At 43.4% G+C, this 23,854-nt stretch overlaps 3 protein-coding genes across 4 annotated transcripts; 1 reads left to right on the top strand and 2 right to left on the bottom strand.

The window, feature by feature from the left end:
- pgpep1l (pyroglutamyl-peptidase I like) lies at positions 1-1,696 on the bottom strand. 2 transcript variants are annotated; one of them, XM_084671616.1, is made up of 6 exons: positions 1,313-1,696; positions 1,159-1,211; positions 920-1,036; positions 540-766; positions 282-432; positions 1-91 (listed from the first exon to the last, which is right to left on the bottom strand). In XM_084671616.1, the coding sequence occupies exons 1-6, from the start codon at positions 1,344-1,346 to the stop codon at positions 77-79; spliced, it is 597 nt and encodes a 198-aa protein (XP_084527742.1). In that variant the 5' UTR covers positions 1,347-1,696; the 3' UTR covers positions 1-76. The 2 variants fall into 2 exon arrangements, with proteins under 2 accessions (XP_084527742.1, XP_084527741.1); XM_084671615.1 differs by having other exon boundaries at positions 1-432; positions 1,313-1,694.
- Positions 1,645-10,565, top strand: synm (synemin, intermediate filament protein). Its single transcript, XM_084671613.1, has 4 exons — positions 1,645-2,585; positions 4,497-4,621; positions 6,096-6,175; positions 6,364-10,565. Exons 1-4 carry the CDS (start codon positions 1,794-1,796, stop codon positions 8,457-8,459), a joined length of 3,093 nt encoding a protein of 1,030 aa, XP_084527739.1. The 5' UTR covers positions 1,645-1,793; the 3' UTR covers positions 8,460-10,565.
- Positions 10,566-10,854: 289 nt separating this feature from the next.
- Positions 10,855-19,772, bottom strand: ttc23 (tetratricopeptide repeat domain 23). The gene is made up of 11 exons (XM_084671614.1): positions 19,368-19,772; positions 19,052-19,223; positions 18,796-18,919; positions 18,524-18,680; positions 18,054-18,179; positions 14,202-14,373; positions 13,991-14,096; positions 13,643-13,770; positions 13,284-13,433; positions 11,150-11,232; positions 10,855-11,033 (listed from the first exon to the last, which is right to left on the bottom strand). Exons 2-11 carry the CDS (start codon positions 19,217-19,219, stop codon positions 10,904-10,906), a joined length of 1,344 nt encoding a protein of 447 aa, XP_084527740.1. The 5' UTR covers positions 19,220-19,223; positions 19,368-19,772; the 3' UTR covers positions 10,855-10,903.
- Positions 19,773-23,854: the final 4,082 nt, after the last annotated feature.

The raw sequence follows: 23,854 nt of genomic DNA, 5'->3' as shown, positions 1-23,854 counted from the left end.
CAACATAGAGGGGACCTTTTTATCTGTATTCAAATGTTCTACCATTGAGGTACACCTTCTTGTCAACATAACTCTTCTATCTTCTTTTGATCTTTTTAAAAGGAAATACAAACACAAAAATACATGAAAAACGCCTTAGGGACTCTTTCATCCACTGCGAGTTACTGCAGCTCTGTACCAGTGTGTTCATTGTTCTGACAGGAAGAGGAGGAGGAGCTAGATGAGCAAGTAATGGTGTAAGAAGGGCTGGAGGATGAGTATGAATGAGAGCAGCTGTCCACCTTTTGGAGCAGCAGGGTCTGGATAACGATCTGCAGCAGAGGCACCAGTCTGTCAGGAGAGCTCAGGCTGCCAGAGGCAGGCACATGGATGAAGGCTGCCCTTCCCCGACCATGGAACAAAGAGCAGTAGTACACATAATCACACAGGTACCTGAGAGAGAAAAGGAGAATGCCCCAAACTAAAGCTTCGCATGTGGTCTTTGACAAAAATCATATAATGCTGTTTGACTGTCACAATTACAAGAGGTGGAGACCTACCTCCCAGCATCTCTTGAGTAAATGATATCCTTCCCTGCTTTTTTCAATTGTTTTGAGAGGGCCCTCATGTCAACAATGGAGTCCAGTTCAGCTGGTCCTCCATCAATGCAATTCTGATTCACAGGACAGGAGCCACACACATCTCTATCGCTGTAACCATGGTTCTTTCCAGTCTGCTCCAGTAAAATACCTCTAGATCCAGTGGCAATCCCAAGATGTATGGCAAACTAGAGTCATACAGAGGATGCTATGATAATATGACAGCAGCTGCCAAAATATCATGTAGGCCTGCAGAGCATAGATTTGGGTAGTTGACTGATATAATATGTGGTGTTATAGGATACTATAGCTTACTAATAGTAATTAAGAATAATAGCTACCTTTGGGTTTAGGGTTTTCCATAAGTCAACTATGACCTGATGTGCTCTGTTGTAGGCCACTGGTAACTCCCTGATGGCGACCTTTACACCTTCTCCCAATCCAACCAGCTTTAAGCCCTAGAATAAACTCAAAACGAAAATCACATACGTATATTCTGTTCAATGTCATTGAGGGCTGACCTTGAGAATAATCGATCCAGACCTTGAGAATAATCGATCCAGTAAGGCTGTAGGCCTACCTGTGCAGCTTTCCAACTTGGATTTTCTAAGAACTGTCTGAAAGGTCCAAACCCTGTTAAATGCATTAAATTAAAGTGCAATTAATGGTAGAAGATAATACCAAATCAGTCCCGAATATAGAAACAAACCGTTTTCTTATTTTGGCAAACCGACCTGTTACCACGACCACAGCTTCGGTTGTATCCATAACTCCACCTAAGCACGTTGGCTAAACGTAAGTCCAGTCTTGTCTTGACAATTCGTTCAATCTCTAAAAGTTAAACGAACTATTTGCCTACTTATTTATGTCGTAACTCTATCTGCCAGCTCCATATGGTGTCTTATTTGCGTCCGGCAGCATCAAACATGCATCACTAATCGCTCCCCAGGAGGGGGAGCTATATCATATGTCTTCCCGTCTCCAACATTAAAAAGTGTCCCGCTTGAACAGATAATCTGGACCCCGCCCACCTTCTGCACTTGTTAAATCAAGCCAGTGAAGCAAGCCTCATATCCGAGCAAACAGTCGCTTCACAGCTCTGCTTATACATGCGCACGCAGATGAGATCAGAACAGTTTCTTTGAATATACTCCAAACCCCCCCAAAATATATCAATTTAATATTAATTAACGTCGCTATTTGAAATCTGACAAAATGTTACAATTCAGGAGAACCTTTGAAACGGAAAAACATCAATTACAGGAACTCAATAACAGACTTGGTCATTATCTCTCAAGAACGAAGATTCTGGAGCAAGAAAATGCCTGCCTCATCACTGAAATTAACAAGTTAAAGCAGGAAAAAACGTTGGAATGGGAACACCAATACAAGGCCGAGATGCGGGAATTGAGAAGAACGGTGGGGCAGTTGGCCTTCGAGAAGTCCCAAGCGGAGATGGAACGGGAGAGGCTATGGAGAGAGTTTCAGATGGTGCAAGCTATGTGTAGCGAGGAAACAGTGGTATGTAAAGATATTGGAGGTGACATCAAGGGATGCGAAAAACAGCTTCAGCTTGCCCTCAACAAAAACGGGGCCCTTAAAGAACGATTATTACAACTCGAGAATGAGTGCCAATGTATGGAAGATGCGCACCGACAAGAAATCGACCACCTTCGGAATCAGGTGCACTCGCGGGTTGTTGTTACTCAGAAGTACCTTGGACCTCCTGCTGTGTCCACGGAAGAGGTTCAGGAGTATGCCCGTAGCGTATCCGATAGTTGGATCAACACCTTTGAGATGTATCAGAAGAGAGTGGACGAAATGGAGGAGTCCGTTAGGGCAGATCAGGCAAGACTGGACAATCTTCAAAGGGAAAAGATGCATTATATCTCCGAGTTAAAAAAATTACACGCTGAAGCAGAAAATCAAAGTCAGATTCAGATACAGATAGAAGAACAACTCATACACATGCAGGAAAACTACCGCGAAGATATCCACGAGTACCAGGTAAGAACATTAGCCATATCCCCCCCCACACACACACGCACACAACCACACACACACACGTACATGGCACACATGCCATAGTTTGTGATGCAACCTGGCATGCATTTCGTAAAATAAAAACATGTATTCCCTCCAAAACTGTTATGATTTTACTGTACTGTATATGGGATGCATGAGGATGTATTTTCTGACATGAGAACACCAATCTCACCAGCATGCTCCTTGAGGTACCACACCCACCGTCTAGGGAAACAGGCCTCTTAACCCCACAGCTGCTGCAATAGTCAAGCAGAAGAATCACAGTGGTTACACTATCAAGTTACCCAATTGTCATTTGTCATAATCATGTGATTATTTTTCCAACTAATCAAATAAGTACAAATTACATATTACAATGATTATGCGGATGCTTTCAAAATATTTTAAACCACCATTAAGACACCATTACTTTCCCTCAGACTCAAAAGAGTTGAAAGGTTACTGCAGAGACTGGAGAATTGCTATACAAAACACACCTCCATGTGGTTTAACCGTATCGCTGTCCAATATGGAGGGCCCTTGTATCACTCTGTGATTCTAAATGTGAACGAGTGCATTTAAATGATCATCCAGCACCTGTTCTCTGACAGGCCTTCTGGGACTTTTCCGAGGAGGGACGTAACACTGTAGTATATACCCCACCTCACCCCACACAGCCTTCAGACAAACGATTATTAGCACAGGGCTAATGGCTTTCAAGTCTATGCTTGTTGACAATATCCACTTTCAATCTGTATCCAGCATTAAAATAGTCACTTGTGTGTCTGAGGCAGACAAAGCAACACATCTCTTAACTATAAAGGAAATTGCACACTGCCCCAGTGCAATGTTTCACCTCAGACTAGAAGGGTTGAATGTCTAAATGGATATGTCTGCCAGGACATATTATGGCTGTTAGTTGCATAGCCACTTAAACCAATTAGCTGTCACTGTGACAAATCCTTAGTACCTTAGCTACTAAAGATGGAGCTCCAAGCAGGTCAGTCATATTACCTCAGTGTCACATACAAGTGGCTTTAACAAATTTGAAGGAACGCTGCCTCCAAACATAGTGAGTGGGTATAAGGATAAAATTCAAGCATAACTACAAATGCAATGACTAGTTCTACTGATTATGATTAACATAAGCATATAGGAAATCATATTACATCCACAACGTGCTGCAGACTGTAATGCAGTACAGTGATTTCTCACTTTACAGAGTAATGGTACAGTTATCGGGTCAACTGTTTGAGGTTGACCAAGACAATCGCAGTCTGTCTGAAGTGGACAGCCAGACGTCATAGCCAAGTACTCTTGAGTAAGAGACTAGACTTAAAGGGACACACAGTTGTTTATCTGGATTAATGGGACCTGTTCGAGGGATCGCTCCTGATTCCGTGAGGAGAGGCACAGACAGGCCAGCCTCCATCTTGTAAACGAGAGGTGACAGAGCGTTCAACAGCACCTCAGGAGCTGTCTAATCACAGCAGGGGGCTTGATGGACTGGTTACAGACAAAAAGGGAAGGGCTTGTTACCCCAAAGCACCATCTTGACTCCTTGAGATGTTGTTTTACGGCTGAACAGGAAATTCAGGGGTGGGGACAATTCTGTGCACTGAAATAGAAGCGTGTGAAATGTACTCACACGTGCACACATACACAAAAACACGCACACAGTTAGAGGTTATTGCTAATAGACACTGCTATAACACGTACTGGGATATAGGGGCTAAAAACCTCTGAATGTATTTTGTACATGACATTAGCAACAATCAGTAATCATAATTCCTGACATTTCAAATGGGACTGTAGCGAGGGGGGAAGTGCAGAAGACACACGAGGAGAGACACGAGCTAACACAGGAACATGGCCGTGTGTGTTTACCTGCAGATGATCATAGAACAGCTGGAGCAGGAGAGGAGGATGCTGGCCAGCAGCATGGCAGAGAGGGTCAGAGAGCACCAGGAGCTCCTGCAGGTCAAGATGGACCTGGGCATGGAGGTGGCCGCCTACAGGTGAGATGTCCCTCACACTGACTCAGGACCCAGGTATCTATCAGGTCATTTTCTCATCTGCACATTCAACAGACGCCATTTTAACGATCCGTAACCACTTCACCATCGTCAAAGTATTAAAATCGTTCTCATGGATTATGGAACTTTGTGAAGAGTTGCTAATGTTGGGATTGATGTAGCAAGCTGGTGTGAAACACGAAACGGGAGGACAGCATGCCTCCTGGGTACAGTGTCACTATTGGCTGTAGTCTGTGGTGCATTGTGGACCTTAGAGTGTATTTCTAGCGATTTTACCCATATTTGTAGAAGCATAGCTGCTGTCAACATGTCCAGTTGGCAGGGCCGTTCGGAATTCCTCTGAACTCTCCTCTGTGGAACACTGGTTCACTTTCTTCATGGTCATGCACAGTTTATACATGTTGTTTTACTGCTATGCAATTTAAGTTGCTATTGTTTTAGTATTGACCTTTGTGAAGTATTTATTTCAAGTACTGTTTTGTATTATTGAATATTTACTGTGCCAATCTCGTCATGGCAATCACAAGGACCTTACTACTACAACAACAGAAGCTACAAATGATATAAGGTATTATAAGAAACATACACATTGTATGGATATTTGTATCAAGCAGCTAGGTGAGATGTACAGTATATATTTCACATGGAGCATCCAAAGAGAAACTTGGTATCTTAAATCTATATCTTTTCACAACACTCGCAATATCCTTGCAATATGTCCAACCATGCACACACCTTGTGGATTGAGTTCCCGGGTCCGCTGTTTCCCCTTCCGCTTTGTGGCCTATTTTGGGGCTATTTTTACAGACTTGTCTCTGTATTGAGCGCTCCCCTAGCGCTGTGTTTAGAATATCTAGAATTAATGGGACGTCTGCCTTAGAGATGGTGGGAGAGCTGGTTTGTTTCTCTTTTTCCATGCCACATGCCTCCATCCACATGGGGATACCTAGCAGAGTAGACTACAGGCTGAACTGCATTGTAGGGGTTATTTTTAGGCTGGTCTGTCGGGAAGCATTCTGGGACTTTCATGGAGGTTGTGTACTGTAGCTTTGGAGAGCACTCAGGCACAAGCTCTCGTTGGTTGTCCTGTAGCCTTCTTTTGTTGAGTGATAGGTAAACTGGGTTAGCTTCTGGTGTTTTTGCTTCAATTTACCTCAATTTATTGTGGTGAGGTACTATTTTTAACCTCTGCTCTTTTCTGTTAATGGCCAGGTCCATGGACTACTGTATGTAGTAATCTGGTAGACTGATTTGTATCTGAACTAGAGGTCTCAGATGGCAGAACAGGGTGATCTGCATTCTATTTTGAGGCGATTATGCTTGGTATAGAACAGCGATCTTGAACGTGACACAACAATGAAATTAGAATAAAAACTAACGATTTATCATCAAACACAATCTTTGATAAATAATTTAATTGTATTCAACATTGTGATTTCTATATGTTTCTTCACAGGGCACTTCTGGAAGGAGAGAGGATGGATTCAAAGGAGGCAAACATGAGGGCAAACCATCACCTAAGAGAAAGAATAATAGGTACTGTACAGTATTTCCATAGTACTAGATTTTACCGGAACATTTTCTTATACTACTAGTGTAATTGGCAATACATGCTTATTTTGTATTAGATTGACTTACATGAATATTCAGTAAACATTTAATGACAGTGCGAAGACATGTCTGTTTATAAAATCTGATGTATTATCTGTCTCTGTCTTCACCAGATATCAAGATGCCCTCCCAACCCTACACTCCGAGAGCATCCACCTCAAACAGACAAGATCTAAGGACACATTTGGATGTCAGAAATATGGCGTCAACTTCCAGCTTGAGAAGATCTCCTGTGTCTGCTCATTATGGTTCCACCAGTCCTTCCAGAGTCATCCCTATATCTGTCACAGGCAGAGCTGCCCACCAGAGCCCAGCCGCCAGAAGGGACATGGTGGCATTTAGTAAAGCTTCACAGGCTGCAGCTACAGCCTCCGCTAGCACCAGTAAACCCGTGGTCCAGAGTGCGGGCAAACAAAGCCGCGATGTGGTCGAAGAGAGGAGTGTGAGAATCAAAGAGGTTAGCCGACACTCAGAGAAAGATCAATTTAGGTCGATCGCTTCCCACACGGATGGCGCCAAATCAGTGAAAGTGGTGTCGCCAACGATGATGAGTCTGAGCGAGCACACAGAGGACAGTATGAAAGAAAGGAGAGATGTGGATGCTAAAAAGAGAGATGAAAGAGGTACGTACAAGATAAGCAAAGAGGAAGTGGATCAAGAGGACAGAGGAAACGCATACGCGTCTAATAGTAGTGAGAAGAAAGTGTTGGACTCTGTGTCTATGGAGGAGATCATTGAGAAGGTCATGAGGCCAGCAGGTCTGGATGCAAAGGTGAGCTCCTCTGGCGATTCAAAGATCACTTATCACGTGGAGAAATCGGAGCAAGAGGATGGATCAACCAAGACACAGATCATCTTTGAGTCCAAAGTAGAGGAAGAAGTGGATATGTCCCAAGACTCTGCCCTGGAGGATCTCTTCAAAAAGGGAGTGAAGAACATCTCCATGGAGGACATCAAAGGAACCCCGACCGAAAGCATGATTCAAAACCTCCTGAGTCTGGGTTTGATGGGTGGAGATATGGCAAACAAATCTGTCAACGTGGAGATTATCGAGGAACCTGTGGAGTCTCTAAGCGAAGGGGAGGAAGAGGAGACAGACGAACAATCTGTACCCAAGTTCAAGCAGCCCTCCTCGATGTTCTTTCAGATTGAGGAGCTAGAGAATGTCCCACATGCCAGCAAACACCTGGAGAGTGAAGTTCATGCGAAGACCCCCAAGAAAGAAGACGGTAAAAATGGTTCTGTACGTGTCCAAGAAGAGTTCAGAGATACCGATTCTCCTTATTTCAGCCATGACCAAGAGTCTCAAGAGTATTTTGTCTCCACACCTGATGATAACATGTCGGAGCCGGAAGACGGTGGTGGTTTTGCTTCATATGGACATTATGGAGTTGTGGATGACCTATCAGATGAGAGGTACTACCAGGAGGGAGCTCTGGCACCCAGCAAAATGTTGGAGGAAGATGACGAAAGTGATCTTTACAAGTTTATGACAAGCGATCACTCGTTTGTCAAAGAGGGCTTCCCTGAATGTATCATCGAAGAAGAGGTTCACGTCTCGCCCACAGTGCAGGACTCGATGCTTGAGTTCCTGAGAGAGGAGTCTCTGACTCCCACAGAGCAGCTGAGGGGAGCCCTGGAGCAGCTGCATGGCTCTGTGTCAGGCTCGCTGAAAGAGGAGTTGGCCCTCCTCACCAGAGCCGGAAGCGACAGTCCTCAGAACCTGTCTGTCAAAAAAGTGCAGCAGTCATCAGATAACGGAACCACGACCATTGTGGCAGAGCTGAATGTTTCTCAGACCCTCGAGGATTCTGGGCTGTTGGGTGAGCAGGGAGACGACCTGTCCGAGGCGGAGATCATGGAGGCTCTGCGATCCTCCAATCCCGGGCTCCAGAAGGAATTCCAAAGAGAAGCAGAGGGAGGATATTCTTTTAGAGTCTCCAGAGATCCAGATAATACTGGAGAGTTGATGACTGAAGTCACAGAGAAGCATATTAAGCTGGGGCCATCTGAAAAATCCTTTACTTTCCAGATGGATGTCAACAACGCCCAGGCTCAGGGCAACAGCAGAGCTGATGGTCAACCATTCAGCACAAAGACTGCAGAGTATGGCCAAGTGCTGCAACCTCAAATGATGGATCCTCCACTGAAAGTCATTCATGAGAAAAGGATTGCAACAGTCTACCTTGAAAGCTCAAATGATGAGTAGTTCACTCGCTAACGCAAATTTTCAATTACATTACTCCCGTTGTTAAACCACATACCAATCAATCAAAGTATACCAAGTATGAAGTAACACTACTGGTTGTGATTGATATATTCACTTTATATACCTTCAATCATGGTAAGAGGATCTTCTACATATATATTTGTCATAATAACTTGGTGGTTTAATAGAAGTACTTCCTTATTTACCCACCTTGGTCTATCCCTTTATGAGTAACTAATACCTCTGATCTATTCTCAAGATCTATATTTTTGTACTGACTACAGTTTTTATCTTGCATTCTGCCTGAGATACTACTACCAAACAGAATACTAATATCTATGCTCTGATCTGAGAGTTATGTTACAGTCTTAAGTGTTCATGTATAGGTATGTAGCTACATGCAGAGGAAAACCTTTTCGCATGTTGTGGAAGGTTGAAAGGAAGTTTTAGGATTCTGGAAGGAAAAATGCAGTGATATTGATGAATATCTGACGGTAGTTATCATTGTAGAACATTAAATATCATGAACTGTTCATATTAAATGTCAGTCTTGTACATTGAGATGTATTCTAATTTGCTTTAAAGAGGACATTGATCTTTTACATGCCATGGAATCAAAATAGTTTCAATGAAGCCCAATATTGAAATAAAAATGGTATGTTCAATTTGTATGTGGTTTGACATCAGGACTCAGTGATGGAGGGTTAGGGTTAGACTAGGCCCAGACAAATGAGTCCAGATGCCTTTGGATCACAATATCCTTTTTGTCTAGAGGGAGACAGGAGTTGATTTAGATTTATTCACATTTGGTACAAGAGCAAATGTGACTCTGTACTGTCTCTTTTGACCTTCTAGAGTCCTTACCATGATCTTTTAATCTGTAAATGGCTTCAGAGGGGGCTGTAATCCAGGCATTTAGAATTCCTTTGAGAATGTTGTTTTGCTTTGGAAGTATGACGACAGATGGAGACTGATTGAGAAGATGGAGGGACTTGGAGGAATGAAAAAAAATGCGAGTAGACTTAAACGTCTAGTGTGGCATTCATACATCTTGTGTCAGAACTCCACCAGAATGTCCTTGTCTGAAGTCCTTTTGTGTCTCTGATCACAATGTTGGACAGATAAGATTCCCCCTGGCTCTGAGACGACTGTGTCCATAACCTCCATGGCTATTTTAGTTTCAGAGTACCAGCTTAGTTGCACTGCCTGTGTGTGTGTGTGCGCGCGCCTGTGTACCCTGAGTAGAAGTGCTCCAATACGGCCTCACCCCACAGGCCCATGTATCCCATAAGCTGCTTTAGTCTTTCTACACTGCATACAGTTAACACAGGCCCTTCAAAATAGACCTAGATTTAACATTCTATGTTAAAAAAGGGTGGAAATGTCCTGGTCTGTTATTCAAAGGGACATATACGATATCTTATTCTGTCATCTATATAAAGCCTGGTTTTGTCTGGTTTGAGAAATGAACATTTTAGTGCTCATTTGAAACAGTGGCTGGTCTGTGCAATATTAACCCCCATCACACAAGGTAAAGAGATACTTTGACACAAACTAGTTTCACAATCCCTGTAGATTTACTGCAACCTGGTATACTGCAATTTACAAGGTAGAAAAACCTTTAATTGTCACAAAGATAAATGCAAATACTTTACTGTAAACCGTATCGCACCTGTGTCATGCATGTGTTAAAAATGTGTTTCAGTTGTTGAAATGGTTTGTTGGACTGAAGTGCCCATATACATAGTTAGCAGGTTTTTGCCTTCATGTTTCCTTAACATTACGTTTTAGCTTTTTAACACTCACTGTATTGAAGCACTTCACACTAAAGGTTTTTATGGGGTGAAGAAAAGGCAAAATATTTTTTTTATAATCAAATGTGCCGTGTTTTACCACACAAGTGATGAGGTTATATAAGTTCAGAATTTCCTCAGAGATGAATATTCAAAGGGTGAGCCCTGTGATCCAATAGTTGCTGTTTGCCATATTTGTGTCCCGTCAAAACTTAAGTAAGTAATGTCAGTTTCTTTCATGATTTAGTTTACCAATAATTGTTTTGACAACTGTTGCTATTGCAGAAACAATAAAAGCATTACTAGAGTGTGAGTTAACTGAGTCTGAATCTTTATGAATTACTCACATTTAGCTAAATGAGCTGTAAACGTTTGACATAATCAGGTGTTATAATCCAGGGTGTTTGTAGGGACAGTGTGTCCTGTTTGTCTGCTCCTCCAGTAGACCCCCATATCCTCTTCATACTGAACGCTGCAGTCTGCGTAGTCTTGCCAACAAACAGCCCAACATTCGTTTCTCAAAGAAAAGAAACCATGATGCAGAGACCTGTCTGGGATCCCTCTTGGGCCACTTTGAAATAATGTAACTTCTAGAGACGACAAAAGGAGAAGTCTTTATTTTCAAAGCGAGCCAAGGCTCGTTGTGGGAGCTCAGGTTTTGCAGTTTGTTAAGAGTGACATGCTGGAGCTTCCTCGGCTTGATGGGGGCAGAACTGCACAGAATGGAGGCCTTGTTTTCCCTTCGCCAGCAGTTCTCTGTCTCCCAGCAACCTCTGGAGCCCTGCAAAACACACATGATAATGGGACCTACAGTAAAATGCAGTTAACGCTACACACTCCACACAAGTTTACACACTGAGTGATGGTGGGCTCACTGAGATAAACCGTCAGACTTACTGGGCCAGCATGTCCACCGTTTTCTGGGTAGCTCTTGTCGTCTTATGATGAGAGCCATACAGAACATTCTGTATCTCTAGACACTTCAACAAAGACAGGTACAGTTTAAACTGGTGAGAAGGTGGGGTTAAGACAGAGGCTGTTCATAAAAAAAAGCTCTATACGTTTTATTCATACATGCAGACGAAACCGGTAGATTGTTCTAGTAAACAGACAGGAAAACATAAGTCCCACTGGTTGAGGGGGAATCTGAACACTTGATGGCCACCTCTGAAATAAGTTCCACAAATAGCCCATGTCCTGCTCTGCTCCCGGGTTCAGATAACCACTGAGAACAGGCGCACCAAGGTGGGGGTCCTCTGGGTGGATTTCTAGGACCACACACCCACGCCCCTTTTATCTGCACTGGTATAAAGACCTCTTTGAATAAAACTGAGCTTACTCTGATCAATGAGCAAATTAATGGACAGCGGCCATCTCAGCTTGTTGACTAAACGTAATGTAACCATAGAAACAAATGTGATCACTACTGCACGCACACAGCCAAGATGCAGCAGTAACGACAAAGACGATGTCATGGTTCCACAACCACCACAAACTACAAAATGTCAACAGAACTTGGTCAAAACTGGAGAAAGAGCTATGTTTTCCTACAGACAGGATGGTGAACGACGTGAGGAAAGGTTTGGAGCGGAGCCATCTGGCCTGATGGATGTTTTCCCTGCTGCTGCTAAGGTTGATGTAATGGAAGGACTAGAGCAATAGGAAGGCAGAGGGAAATGTGTGTGAGCCATTGTTTCTGTCTCTCTTTGACTGTGGATGACACATCCACGAACAGGCTTCCTTCACAGCCTCCCAGAGAAAACACAACCTATCGGATCAGAGCACATCTCTCATCACCTACATTTACGTATGCCTTCCTCTTCCTCTTCCCCCCCCCCCCCATTTCCCTCTGGGACATCTTTATGGACCACATATACTGAACAGGGTTGCGCCAGAGTGCAGCTGTTTGCATGGCCACGGCAGAAAGAATATGATCTTGCGTGGGCGTTGTCTTGTCAGGGGTATTTCAGAAAGGTTAGAAGGTTGATATGGGGGGGGGGGGGAGCTCTGATTCACACCAGGATACTTGGACCCTCCTCCCCCACCCTCTTCACTTGAGATACAATAACAAAGCAACATAGCAACCACGCTCCTTTGCTTACAGTCATGTTGATACAAGCTCTGCTGAGAAACCCCCCCCTTATCCACCATCCTGGCCTATTCTTGAGGTGGGAGGATCACAGGGTAGAAACCATGTCTGGGAGTGTGTGACTCACACTTGTTATGTAATATACCAAGGAGGAATGGAAAGACCAGAAAAGGTCTTTTGACCATCGAGGGTGAATGGATGAAGGGAGAACTGTTGGGATGTTGAATAGCCTACTGACTGGTTTTCTAGCTGAAGGAATGCTTCTAACAATCTTGAGACAGACAGAAGACTTTCCCTTTTTGCCTTAGAAGGACATCACGGCGCGTCAGAATAACCAGGGGTCAGTGTCTCTTTAGTTGACTGCAGTCAATAAGGTTCCACCCTTATTCCCCAACTATCGCAATCCTTTGGTCTTGTCTACATCCCAAAACAGAAAGCACAATGTCATTCTGTGTGACATTTTACACTGAGGAGAGTGGCTGTGCTCACTGCCAAGATGAGCTTATTACTCTGAAGGCCCTGTGCCTCGGAGACCATGGTGGAAATAGCTCATCCCTCTATAACTCATTGTGTGTATAAATATATATATTTCAGTGGGCTTTGCTCACATTCTCATTGGGGTATTGATATAATGATAGCCACATCCCCTGACTCCTGGCCTTTTAGTGGAGCCCGACCACATATTTTGGCAGGAGGAAAGGTCAATACAGCACATACGTGGTTGGGAAGAAACAGTATCACATTAACACAGCTAGCCACAAACTAACCCAGTCCTACATTTCCAGCAACAAAGTATGGTAAGGATACTAAGAAAAATATCAAATACTTCCTTTCTGATATGTTCCATGTCAGTTCAATCCATTATCTGCGTGTCGGGTAATGTTTAGACTAGAAAAAAGCGTGGTCCACTGTGCTGCAAGTGTGTCCACCACCATGTTTTACCTTCCTCATGCTCCTGTGGGCCCGTCGGACTTGACCCTGGGTCATCTCCACGCCTCCTATCAGCTGCAGGGTGCCGGCCACCTCAGGACTGAGGTCACCGAACGCTGCCCTCTTCAGGGGCAGGGACGCCCTCTGGAGCTCCACACACGACTGCAGCGGTGCAGAACAACATCAACACTGCTCAGCCAAACTGGCACGTAACCATTGTCATGTGAGCTTCAGAGTTGTTTATTAGGGTCTACTATGAACCAACTCAGAGCTTCAGCAGCAGGTGCAAATATTTCCATGAAAATTTGATATCTGAATCAGCCAACACTGGCCTGGGGTGAGGTGTGTTAATGTTTGTGTGAGTGCCTAACCTGTTGCTGGCCTGTGAGGAGGAGGAAGCGACAGTAGTCATCCTGCACAGATAGGGTCACAGCATCTTGAGGACCCAACAAGCTCCTGTAGGCAGTCAGACTTTCCAAAAAGTACTTGGTGGCCGAGTCTACAACACAAATGAGACAAAAAACATAAGCGAGCACTGGTGCAACTATCGTACTAATTATAACTTCTCTTCATTCAACTGTAAATTCCTGGGACCATTGATTCATCTAGCTATGATAAGGACCCCTCTACAGAGCTGGGGGTTGCAAGATTCATGTCTCCAGCTCCCTCCAATAGGTCTCCTTCTAGCCCAGGCTGGGCCAGGCCGTGAATAGACTGACCATTGTGGTGGGGCTGTGCAGCAGTGGAGAGAGCCAGCGCCAGGCTGTGAGCAACGTGAGCCCCCTCCAGGTTCCCCGGACTCTGACTCACAGCTATGGCATGAGCCTATGAGGAAAAACACATCAACAAGACGGATCACAGCTGCACTCTCATTAACGACGGCATAGCACCGCAAAATCCAGGTGTTCTCAAAGGTACGTTTTTGGTCACCTTGGAGAGGTGCTCTATGGCTCTGTCCAGACGTCCCTGGGCCTGTTCAATGGCAGCCATGTCCTTGTAGATGGAGCAGACTTGGCCTGGCCGCTCCCAGCCCTCCAGCTGCTCCAGGGAGCTCTCACACTGCCGCAGAGCCTCGTCAGGTCTCCCCTGGCGCTGGAACACCCTGCAGGCCCAGCAGGTACAATGATTAGACGGTGTTGCTAAAGGCTACAGCACTGTAGGCACAGTATGTTAGAACTTGTTGGGCCAAACATGCACTATGGCAGAGGTCTTCAACCCTGGTCCTCAGGGACCCCCTGTCCTGCATGTTTTAGATGTTTCCCTGCTCCAACACACCTGATTCAAATGGGCCGTTATCTAGTCTGTAGCTTGACAGAGGAGCCTGTATGGCCAGCAATAGCTATAGAAGGAAGGGGACTGTATGGCTATATTGTTGGGGGGGGGGGGGGTGGTAGGGGAGTAGGGATGACTCTAGCTGGCTGGAAGACGCTGGAAGGTTGGCTCTACAGTAGCTGTACAGGCACAGGCTATAATAGGGAAATATATACAAAGCACTGTTTACCATCTCTGGCTGTGCTCTTTCACTGGTGTCTAATAATGTGCTCTTGAATAGCAAAGTGTGTGGCTCTCAACCCCGATTATAAATAAAGCTACTCTGACTTTGCCAGAGTACTCATTCAGCTACAAAAGGTCTCTGCTCCCCCCAACCAAGATGACTATATTAGGTTTGTCCATCCTTGTAGTACAATGTCCATCCAGCCTCACCACCCAAGAATGATGCCAGAGCAACACCCTTCATAAAGAAAGGCAACACCACTGTGCCACAGCGTTGCTCAGAAAACAACCATACTAGCAAGTCTGCACGTTTGTTGTGCAGGCATATTTTTGCCATTCAACTATGGCTTTTAATCCACTTGATCAGGATGGCATCTCCACAGCTTCACCAGGGTGGTTGGGAGTGCTACAGGAGCGGGGGCTTGCCGTGACGACACATGGGCGTAACTCCGGTGGACAGACTCCATCCATCCATTCTGCTAACAGCCTTGGCTCCCTCCAGGACTGAAACGCTCTAATGGACTCTCAATTCGATTTCGGCTTCAGGGAGTGGTGTTTCTCAGAGGGCACGTCAATATTCACATCGCTACGCTGTGGGGTACTATCCTGGGAAGCAGCAAAACATAAATAAAAGAACATCTCCAGAAGATCAATCTCTCCACATCCTCGCCCACTGTACTGGCTGGTGTGGTTTAACCAAAGTTAACAATGTTGGAGGCATATCATACTCCAATACAGAACTGAGACCAAGACCCCATTCAGATATGTGGACAGGGAAATGCCAGGGCTCGAGGAGCAGCAGCAAGCACTTTTCTCTCTGAGTTTTCCCATGGATTCCAGATTATGAAAACATGCCGTGATTGGAGTTGGCTGTGGAGTCAGCTCCACCCATTGGCTTCAGGACTGCTCGCGGGCTCCCAGGTTCCAGGGACAGACAGAGCCTTTTACGGCAACTGGACAAGAGCTGACAGACTTGCCACTGAGGCTGTACCTCGTGCACCCTCCCTTCTTGCCTGAATAAAAAGACCTGCGAGCGATTCCACAGCACCCTCAATTCAGTTTCAAGTTTTATTGTCAGGTGCACAGAACAACACAAGGTCAGACTGGGCACTTACATTCTTGGGACAAGACAATGCAAACAACCTAGCATAACAATCAGAATCCGAATTACAATCAGAAGGGATTTTATTCGCCATGAATGTTTGCACAACCGAGGAATTTACTTTGGCAGGGAGGTGCATACATTAAACATATAGGAATATTGAAACTTAAATATGTGGACTAACTATACAAAAGGAGCAAAGTCTAGCTAATACTAAGGGGGGTGTAGTTAATACTAAGGGGAATAAAAAATAAAATATAAGTAGCCATAATTTACAATCTAACCTAAAAAAAAACAGATACAATAAGAGAGAGAACGATACAATACTGCAAATTGCAATGTGCAGGGTGTCACTGTGCAGCTTGTGATTTAAAGTATTACAACATATAAGTACTAAGAACATACATTACATGTAGATGACATCTATGATGAGCATATCATCTATGATCCGACCACATGCTCACAGGCTTCCTGACAGAGGGAACATATGTCCTCTGCAGCTGAAATCTAATTTGGCTTCCCCCTGAGAAGGGGGGGTTATATATTCAGAGTCGTTTACAGTACTGCCAAGGCAGCCCAGAAATCACTACCAGACCAGTGTTGACGCAAGTCGGGCACTCAGTGTTGGGTCTTTTACAGTAAAAAATTGTACAGTCAAGTAAAGCCAAGAAAGGAAATACAGAAAAGGGAGTCGTAAAGGAGGTTTCATGTCAGCCTGACTATAGCGCTGTATTGGGCAGCTGGTGTTATAGTAGAACAAACACACAGCACTGTTCTTTGTCCTCTCACTGTATATGTGCTTCAGGTTAATAGACAATGGCATCACCGGGATGTGTGTGAATGACGTACAGACCGATGGAATGTAAACTGTCAGTGAGCGAGGCTAACGAGCACCGTGAACTGGCTTGATCTTGAGATTTGGAACACAGTGCATCAGAAGCATGATGATCAGACGGTCTCAATCGTTTTGCAGTCCGCTCCCTTGGTGAGATACAATGTGCACCATTTCCCAATGGGCTCATTGCAGCCTCTGGTATAACTGAAATGGGCAAAACGACCAAAACCTGTGCTGAGCCAGGTTGTTTGATGAACACATGGAACACTGGTCCAAAACAGTCTCTGGACTGAGGGCGCTACAAAGGCCGAGCCAAGTTCAGAGTCATCCTCTAACAAAAGAGATTTAGCAAGCTTACCCTCCAGGCAGAGTCGGCACATTTTTCCAATTACACAAATCAAGTAAACAAACTCCTCACTCAAACAGGCCTCAAAGACCAGATTCAGGAATTCTTTGTATCTTTTCACTTTTGCAAATTAATCTATTTGCAATGCCACAAATACTCCAACCAGTCAACGTTTATGGCTGTGCACTATCATCTACATAATGCATTACATATCTTATTGACTTGGGCTTAAGAAACTGTTACAACACACACTGTAGAGTTTACTGTATACCTTTACACAAACATGATTTTTTGATGTTGGACAAATACCCATGATAACCTATCTATATGAGGTCAATAAAGTAGAATGACATCTCAAATGTTCTGGCAGTTTGTGGTTGCTATTGCATGTGTGCCTCTAACAATCAATGTTGTCTTTCCTCTTAAAACAGGTCTATATTCTCCTCCAGATCTTCTACAAAATGTGTGGTTAGTCATCAATATGGTTGAATATAAAAAGCTACCTCAGAACTCAGAAAACGGTTCAGATTAGAACACTGAGGCCGAAGAGGGGGAAAACAATCATCAATCATTTATCAAAGGGCTGAATGCTTTTTCTCCATGGCCCTCTTCCTCATACAGTGCGCACACACACATAAAAGCGCACACACCCAACACACCCAGTTTCTTTCTGACGACTTGAGATAGCAGACAGCATATTCAAAAGGTAAGCTGCATTGAGCACATTGGATGTGATGACAGGGTTTTGAAACTTTTACTCACACCACTGGCTTAATGTAGACTAAAGGCTAAATATAAAATCTTGTTTTATCCAAGCACAGTTACTGCAAGATATTTGTTTTTTTTGGTGAAATAGATGTGTTAAACATTGTCTCCACCCTGTGGTCAAAACATAATCCAGTCACACAAATTAAAAGGTTAACAAATACCTGTCAGACAATTTGTAACAAGCAAGTAACCCAGATGTTACTGTTAACCTAGTTGGTTGAAATATAGTACCATTACCTGGACAGAGAAGTGGATATCTCCAGGTCAGCCTCCAGTCTCTCCTCCTTGCTCATGCCACCTAACTGACTGAGCTCCTCCACAATTATTTTGGCCTTTTCATAGCTGGACTCTGCCTCCTTTAACGTTGGATTGGTTAAGGAGCTATATTAGTCCATATGACACATATTTCTAAGAAAACATGCACCATTATTGTAGGCCTACAGATGCTCCCTTACATCAGTGGTCTTCATCCCTGGTTCTTAGGGCTCAAGTACTGTATGCTTTAGATGTTTTCCTGCTCCAACACACCTGATGCAAATCAATCAGCCTTCTGCGGACCTCGATTATAACAATCCATTGATTTGAATCAAGTGTGTTGGAGCAGCGAAACATCTCAAACCTACAGGACAGTGGGCCCTGAGGACCAGAGATGAAGAGCACTGCCTTAAATCCCTGAGTCAGCGCCCACTAGGGACAGTAATGGATATCTGTCCAGTATCAGAGCAGCGCCCCCTTGTGTTTGGTAGATGCTGAGCAGACAGGGGTGCACTTGGAGCCTCTCCTCTGGACTGGTGGAGCTGGGGCTGGAGAGAGGCAGTAAATCAATGGCTCTGGCTGCATGCTCCTGGGCCTGTGCTCCCCAACCTGGATCAGAAAACAACACTTTTCAAAATGATTCCCCCAGTTTGGGCCAAAATAGTTGCCAACACCTTTGCTAAGATGTTCTAATGCTCTGCGTGTGCCATGTTTGTCTCATTACCTTTAAACTGAAGGTATGCCTTTGCCAGTCTGGCATGGGCCTGGACTAGTTTCAGATGCCCATCTCCATAAACAAGTCTTGTCAGGGCCACACAGCGAACAAGGTCCTGGATGCAAGCATCGTACTGTGGAAAATAGGAATTACAAATGTTCCATGTTTCTTCTACATAGATCCCACCTGCTCAGTAAGATACTGTATATCCATGTGTAATCTTCAGCCATTGTGCATGCCACCAGACTGAATGCAGGGTACCTACCTCTTGTGCATCAGCAAGGGATTGGGCTCGACTTTCAAAGCGATATAGTTTTTCCTGAGGAGTGATCATGACAGAGTCCACCGTGCTGCTCGTTCCTGCTCGAGATACTGTCACGTCTTTATCAAATGAGAAGGCACCAAGACTACAGTAGGTGCTCTCCATGCTCATGAACCTGTAAATACGTCATTAACAAATTAGATATAAAACAAAGCAGGGCTTTATTAGAAAATCATTAGCACCATAATCATCCCTAAGAATCACCAATTGGCCTATACTTTAAATTAAAAACATTGCTTCTGCCAATGATGTAGCCTACTTGTGTCAGAAGAATCACATTTGTTCACGGGCGTATTGGAGTCCAGCAAATGGTGCAACTGTGACCCAATGTGAAAGATTTATGTAAGCGGGAATATCCTCCATGAATACTGTGTAAAATGAAGATATTTACAACTCCACGTCAATTCTCATTTCTAATTCGGACCGCTTCTGATTCTGTCCCCGCAGAAGCTTTCATGAATCACCCGTCTCACGTTTGTTGTCATTTTCCTTGCTTGTCGCCGTGGATACACCACTTAACTGCACACAGGTTGACTGTAACCGCCATGCGATAAACTTTTATCCCTATTGTGTCTGGGTAGTTTAATTTGTTAGTTTACTTCATTAAACTTGTCGTTGAGAAAGACAAGCAACTTGTTATTTTGTCGCGTATTTTGTAGCGTTCAAGCTGCATGTCACGTGGTTGGAGCATGCAAACCTTCGTTGGGGGGGCGTTCAAGATCCGCAATATCCAACGTTTTAAGCAATCATCTTATGCGCAGAGAGATGTGGTTATCACGCGATTGTAAAATGTCTCACCAAAACAAACAAATAAACTCGTAAAAGAATACAATAAATGCTTGAAATGCTTCAAACATCACATCGGTTAATAGAACTATCAACTAGAAAGGGTACAATGTATGGGTAAATTGTGAGGTGAATGCTACTTGCGTCGATGGCAGATGCGTCCGTTTTATTACAGACATTTTACAACTGATATTTCTGTATATTAAGTATACTTGTTTTAAATGAATTCAAATGAATGGGTCGTTATCCAGCTCTGCAGAAGCCTGCTTATGACCATTCATTTGAATCAGGTGTGTTGGAGCACGGAAACATCTAAAACAGGCAGGACAGGGTGCCCTGAGGACCGGGGTTGGGAATCACTGGTCTTGCCCTTCAATCATTCATCAAAATGTAATTTATTGGCTAAAGGATGTCACACATGTTGCGGGATAGACTGCAGTTGGTCTATTTAAAAGTAGCCTGACATTATCCCCAGTCAAAAAATATAAACACACAGGGACATCATAAACATGTAATGATCTAATTCATTCATTCATTCATTCATTTAGTCTTCATTTATTGTCAGAACACAGTCCAAATGAGAGCCAAGTGTAATTACTTTGGATATCGTAGGCTATAGGCTTAGGCTACTTGGTGTTAGATTGATGCTTAGCCTATTCACTTAATCAACTTTCAGAATGACAAGACAGTGTATAATAGTCAGTGGATAATATCATACTGGTTTGAGAATGTCGATTGTGGTTTTATGTAAGCTATTACTGTAACATTGGGACTCCAGTTCTAAGTGTGTATCGTGAGTTACACAAGAAAATGTTTTACTTTATAAGTCAACAATGAGCAAAGTAATTAAATATCCCAAAACAATAAACGATACATCCAACATATTTTTTGTAATTTTCTTTCTTCTTGTGAGAGACACGGTTATTATTTTTGTTATTTTTCATTCATACTGCACAACATGAGTAGTTCCTTGAAGAACCTCTAGGTTACTCCAAGAACCTAGGCTTCTCCAAGAACTCAAACGTTCCTCAATACTCTTCGAGGTGCTGGCAAGAACTTTTGGGATTCCTCAGTATGAAAACTGGTTCCTCAAAGAACCTATTTGAATTAAAGTTCCTGGAGGATCTTTATGCTACTGTATTTGTCTATCCAACATATTGCTTGTTTCTTGAATTTATCTCACTGAATTAAATCTTTGCTCTGCAAAGGCTTTCTCCCATGTCTTTAAAGGGGCGACTGATTGCAAAACCGATACCGGTACCTTTTCATAGTTGAAAAATGACAGTATGGTGTGTAAAATAGACATACAGTGAACCTTAAAGTCCATTGAAACCTCTTTTCTATCAAAATTTCACATGTCACTATTATTTTGAAACTGCAACTTGCAAACGCTAGCTTTTGAAACAGTGCAACTTGTGATGTCACAAGTTGCAGCATCAACTTTGTCACGGCCCAAAATGTACATTTACCCACCCTCTTGTTTTCTGGTCCAGTAACATAAACGGAGGTTGTGTGTAGACCTCCACACTTTTTTTTTTTAACTAGCTGCGCGCTTCTCTGTACTTCCACAGGAATTACAAATAAGAAAGTTAATACGTTTACAAGATATTGAAAATGGAGCGCCGTAAATTCAGTGTTCCAGGCTGTACCGGGGAATCCTGACACGTTTAACTTTGACCATCTTCCCAAAGAAGACACTCGACGGGCATGGCTGATGTTTTTCTATGAGAAGATCCCTGTGAAGTTCGACACATTTATTCATTTGCTTGAACCATTTCACCAAAGGCAGTTTTGAATGAAAACTTTGGACAATTTAAAGAAAGATTTGCTAAGCCGCTGTTGCTGAAAAGAGGCGCTGTTCCAACCGTATACAAGCTAGCATTGCTAATAACTGTTACCGACAAAATCATAGGCTTCTACAGCTTGCGGTTGTGATGAACATAAGGTCGGAACGCACATCTTTTCAGCAACAGCTTTATAGCAAATCCTGCTTTACATTGTCCCAGATTTTCAAAACCGTACGGTGAAATGGTTCTCGCAAATGTGTCAAGCCTTGACTCAAGGGTCAAACAGCACAGGGATCTTCGACTCAAACATCAGCCATGCCCGTCTACGCTAGGATTTCGCTAGCTAGGTTAAACCCTCCAAAAAGTTATGTTGAAATACTGAAAATGCATACATATTATCAAAGTTTAGTGTCTCACAAATCACCCTCAAAAGAAACAGTGAAAATAAACGTTCAGAACTGTTAGAAAACCTTGTCCCAAAATAGTTTGTTTAGCCCTGAATAGGGGTTATGCGGAGCACCCAGCGTTTGAACCGGAAAACAAATGTAGCCTAATCGTTTCCATTTCTCACTTCCGTACACATCTGCAGCGCTAAGTGATCCAAAGAACTTATATTGACAGGAAAGTTCAAGGACTTTATGAATTGTATTACTCTCTACATTAGGTTAAGTGTGACAGGAATAAAGTGATGAGTTCATATGGGTAGCACTAACGCTAACTCTACACATTACAACGTTACAGTTCATAGCTACTCAAATAGTGCTAAATTATCAATGAAATATATGAATTTAGCAAATTGATTGAGTGTCATATCCATATCATTATTCTGATTTCTATGGCTGGGACCTGCCGTTCCTAGAAGGAATTACGTTTCCTAACCAAAAACTGTTAAAGTTAGCAGGTGCATAAGGTTACGCTAGGGTCTTTGGGAAAGTAATGAAAGGCAAACGTACGGTCACACTGGTAGTTGTTGCAGTTGATTGCCTAATACTGGGCTCTTTAAGTCAAAGACTCTGGAGCTAGCGCTTGGCTGATCAGGTTCACGGTCGGTCTTGGCATGCACAGCAATGGCGTCTATAAAAGTATAATGTCATTAATTCTTCCAATTTGTACATAACATGACATCTGTTTTTGGATAAGTTTATTCGTTTTAACCTTTAGATGCGTGAGTTCTAAATATTTCCGACGCTTCCACCAGAGTGAGTTATTTTTCCCAAACGGAAGCTACAGCTTTAATTATCTTCCGTTACCTAGCAACCTAACATAATACTCGTACCAATGCTACTACTTGCTAGTGTTACTTGTTGGCCTACTAATTGTACATTTTGAAGCCACTATAGCGTCTGTCATATAGTTTTTGCCTATCGGAAAATAGTCGGTTGGAATGTTCAGAATCACACGTGCGACGCTACTGTGGGGCCTTGCTTTCGAACGATCACATATGTGCGATGCTACTCCTTTAATATCAATATCAATAGAATAATACTATGTACGTACTGTAAACTAGGCCTACATTCCACTTTCATTTCTGTAGATATTATCCTACCACCGTCACACGGCCTAGAAAAGTGTCCCTAGGAAATGATGGTAAAGTAATAAATGACCGTTTACAGTGACAATAATTGTATGAGCAAGAGCAAAGGTTATGTTTTGAAGCAAAAGCATGACTTTAAACTTTTGCATCACCAGATCCCATACCCCTAGGTGCCAACTCTGGTCTGGTGGACGAGAACCCATTGGGGGCCTAGGAAAACAGCTGGCAGCCAGGCAAGTGCAAATATAAGACACTCAAAAAAATACTCAAAGCTTCTAAATAGCATTGCCAACTCATTGTAAGGCATACATAAGTTGTTCTGATCATGGTGGGAGGGATACATATTTGTCAAAACAACAAATGTCATACTAATGCTTTGTATACAACCATTCAAGGTAACATTTGTTATTTACATCAATGTAACAGCTAATCTAGACGAACCACAGTGTATGCCAATCATGCTAACTCTTGTAAACTTGCTTTACTTGTCTTTAATGACAGACACATTACAGGTTATGCTCCGGAAGATGGAGACATTGGAGGAGAACCAACAAGAGGCTCTCCTATTCAGGCCACAACAGGGCAGACACACTGAAGAGGTGCCAGTGGTGGACCTACAGGTGGCCCAAACACAGGCTG

The sequence above is a fragment of the Hypomesus nipponensis genome, chromosome 14, assembly GCF_054491055.1.
Source record: "Hypomesus nipponensis isolate SF chromosome 14, ASM5449105v1, whole genome shotgun sequence".
NCBI classification, from domain to species: Eukaryota; Metazoa; Chordata; class Actinopteri; order Osmeriformes; family Osmeridae; genus Hypomesus; species Hypomesus nipponensis.
The sequence above is the reverse complement of the archived record's forward strand: the minus strand, read 5'-3'. Positions and strand labels throughout refer to the sequence as shown.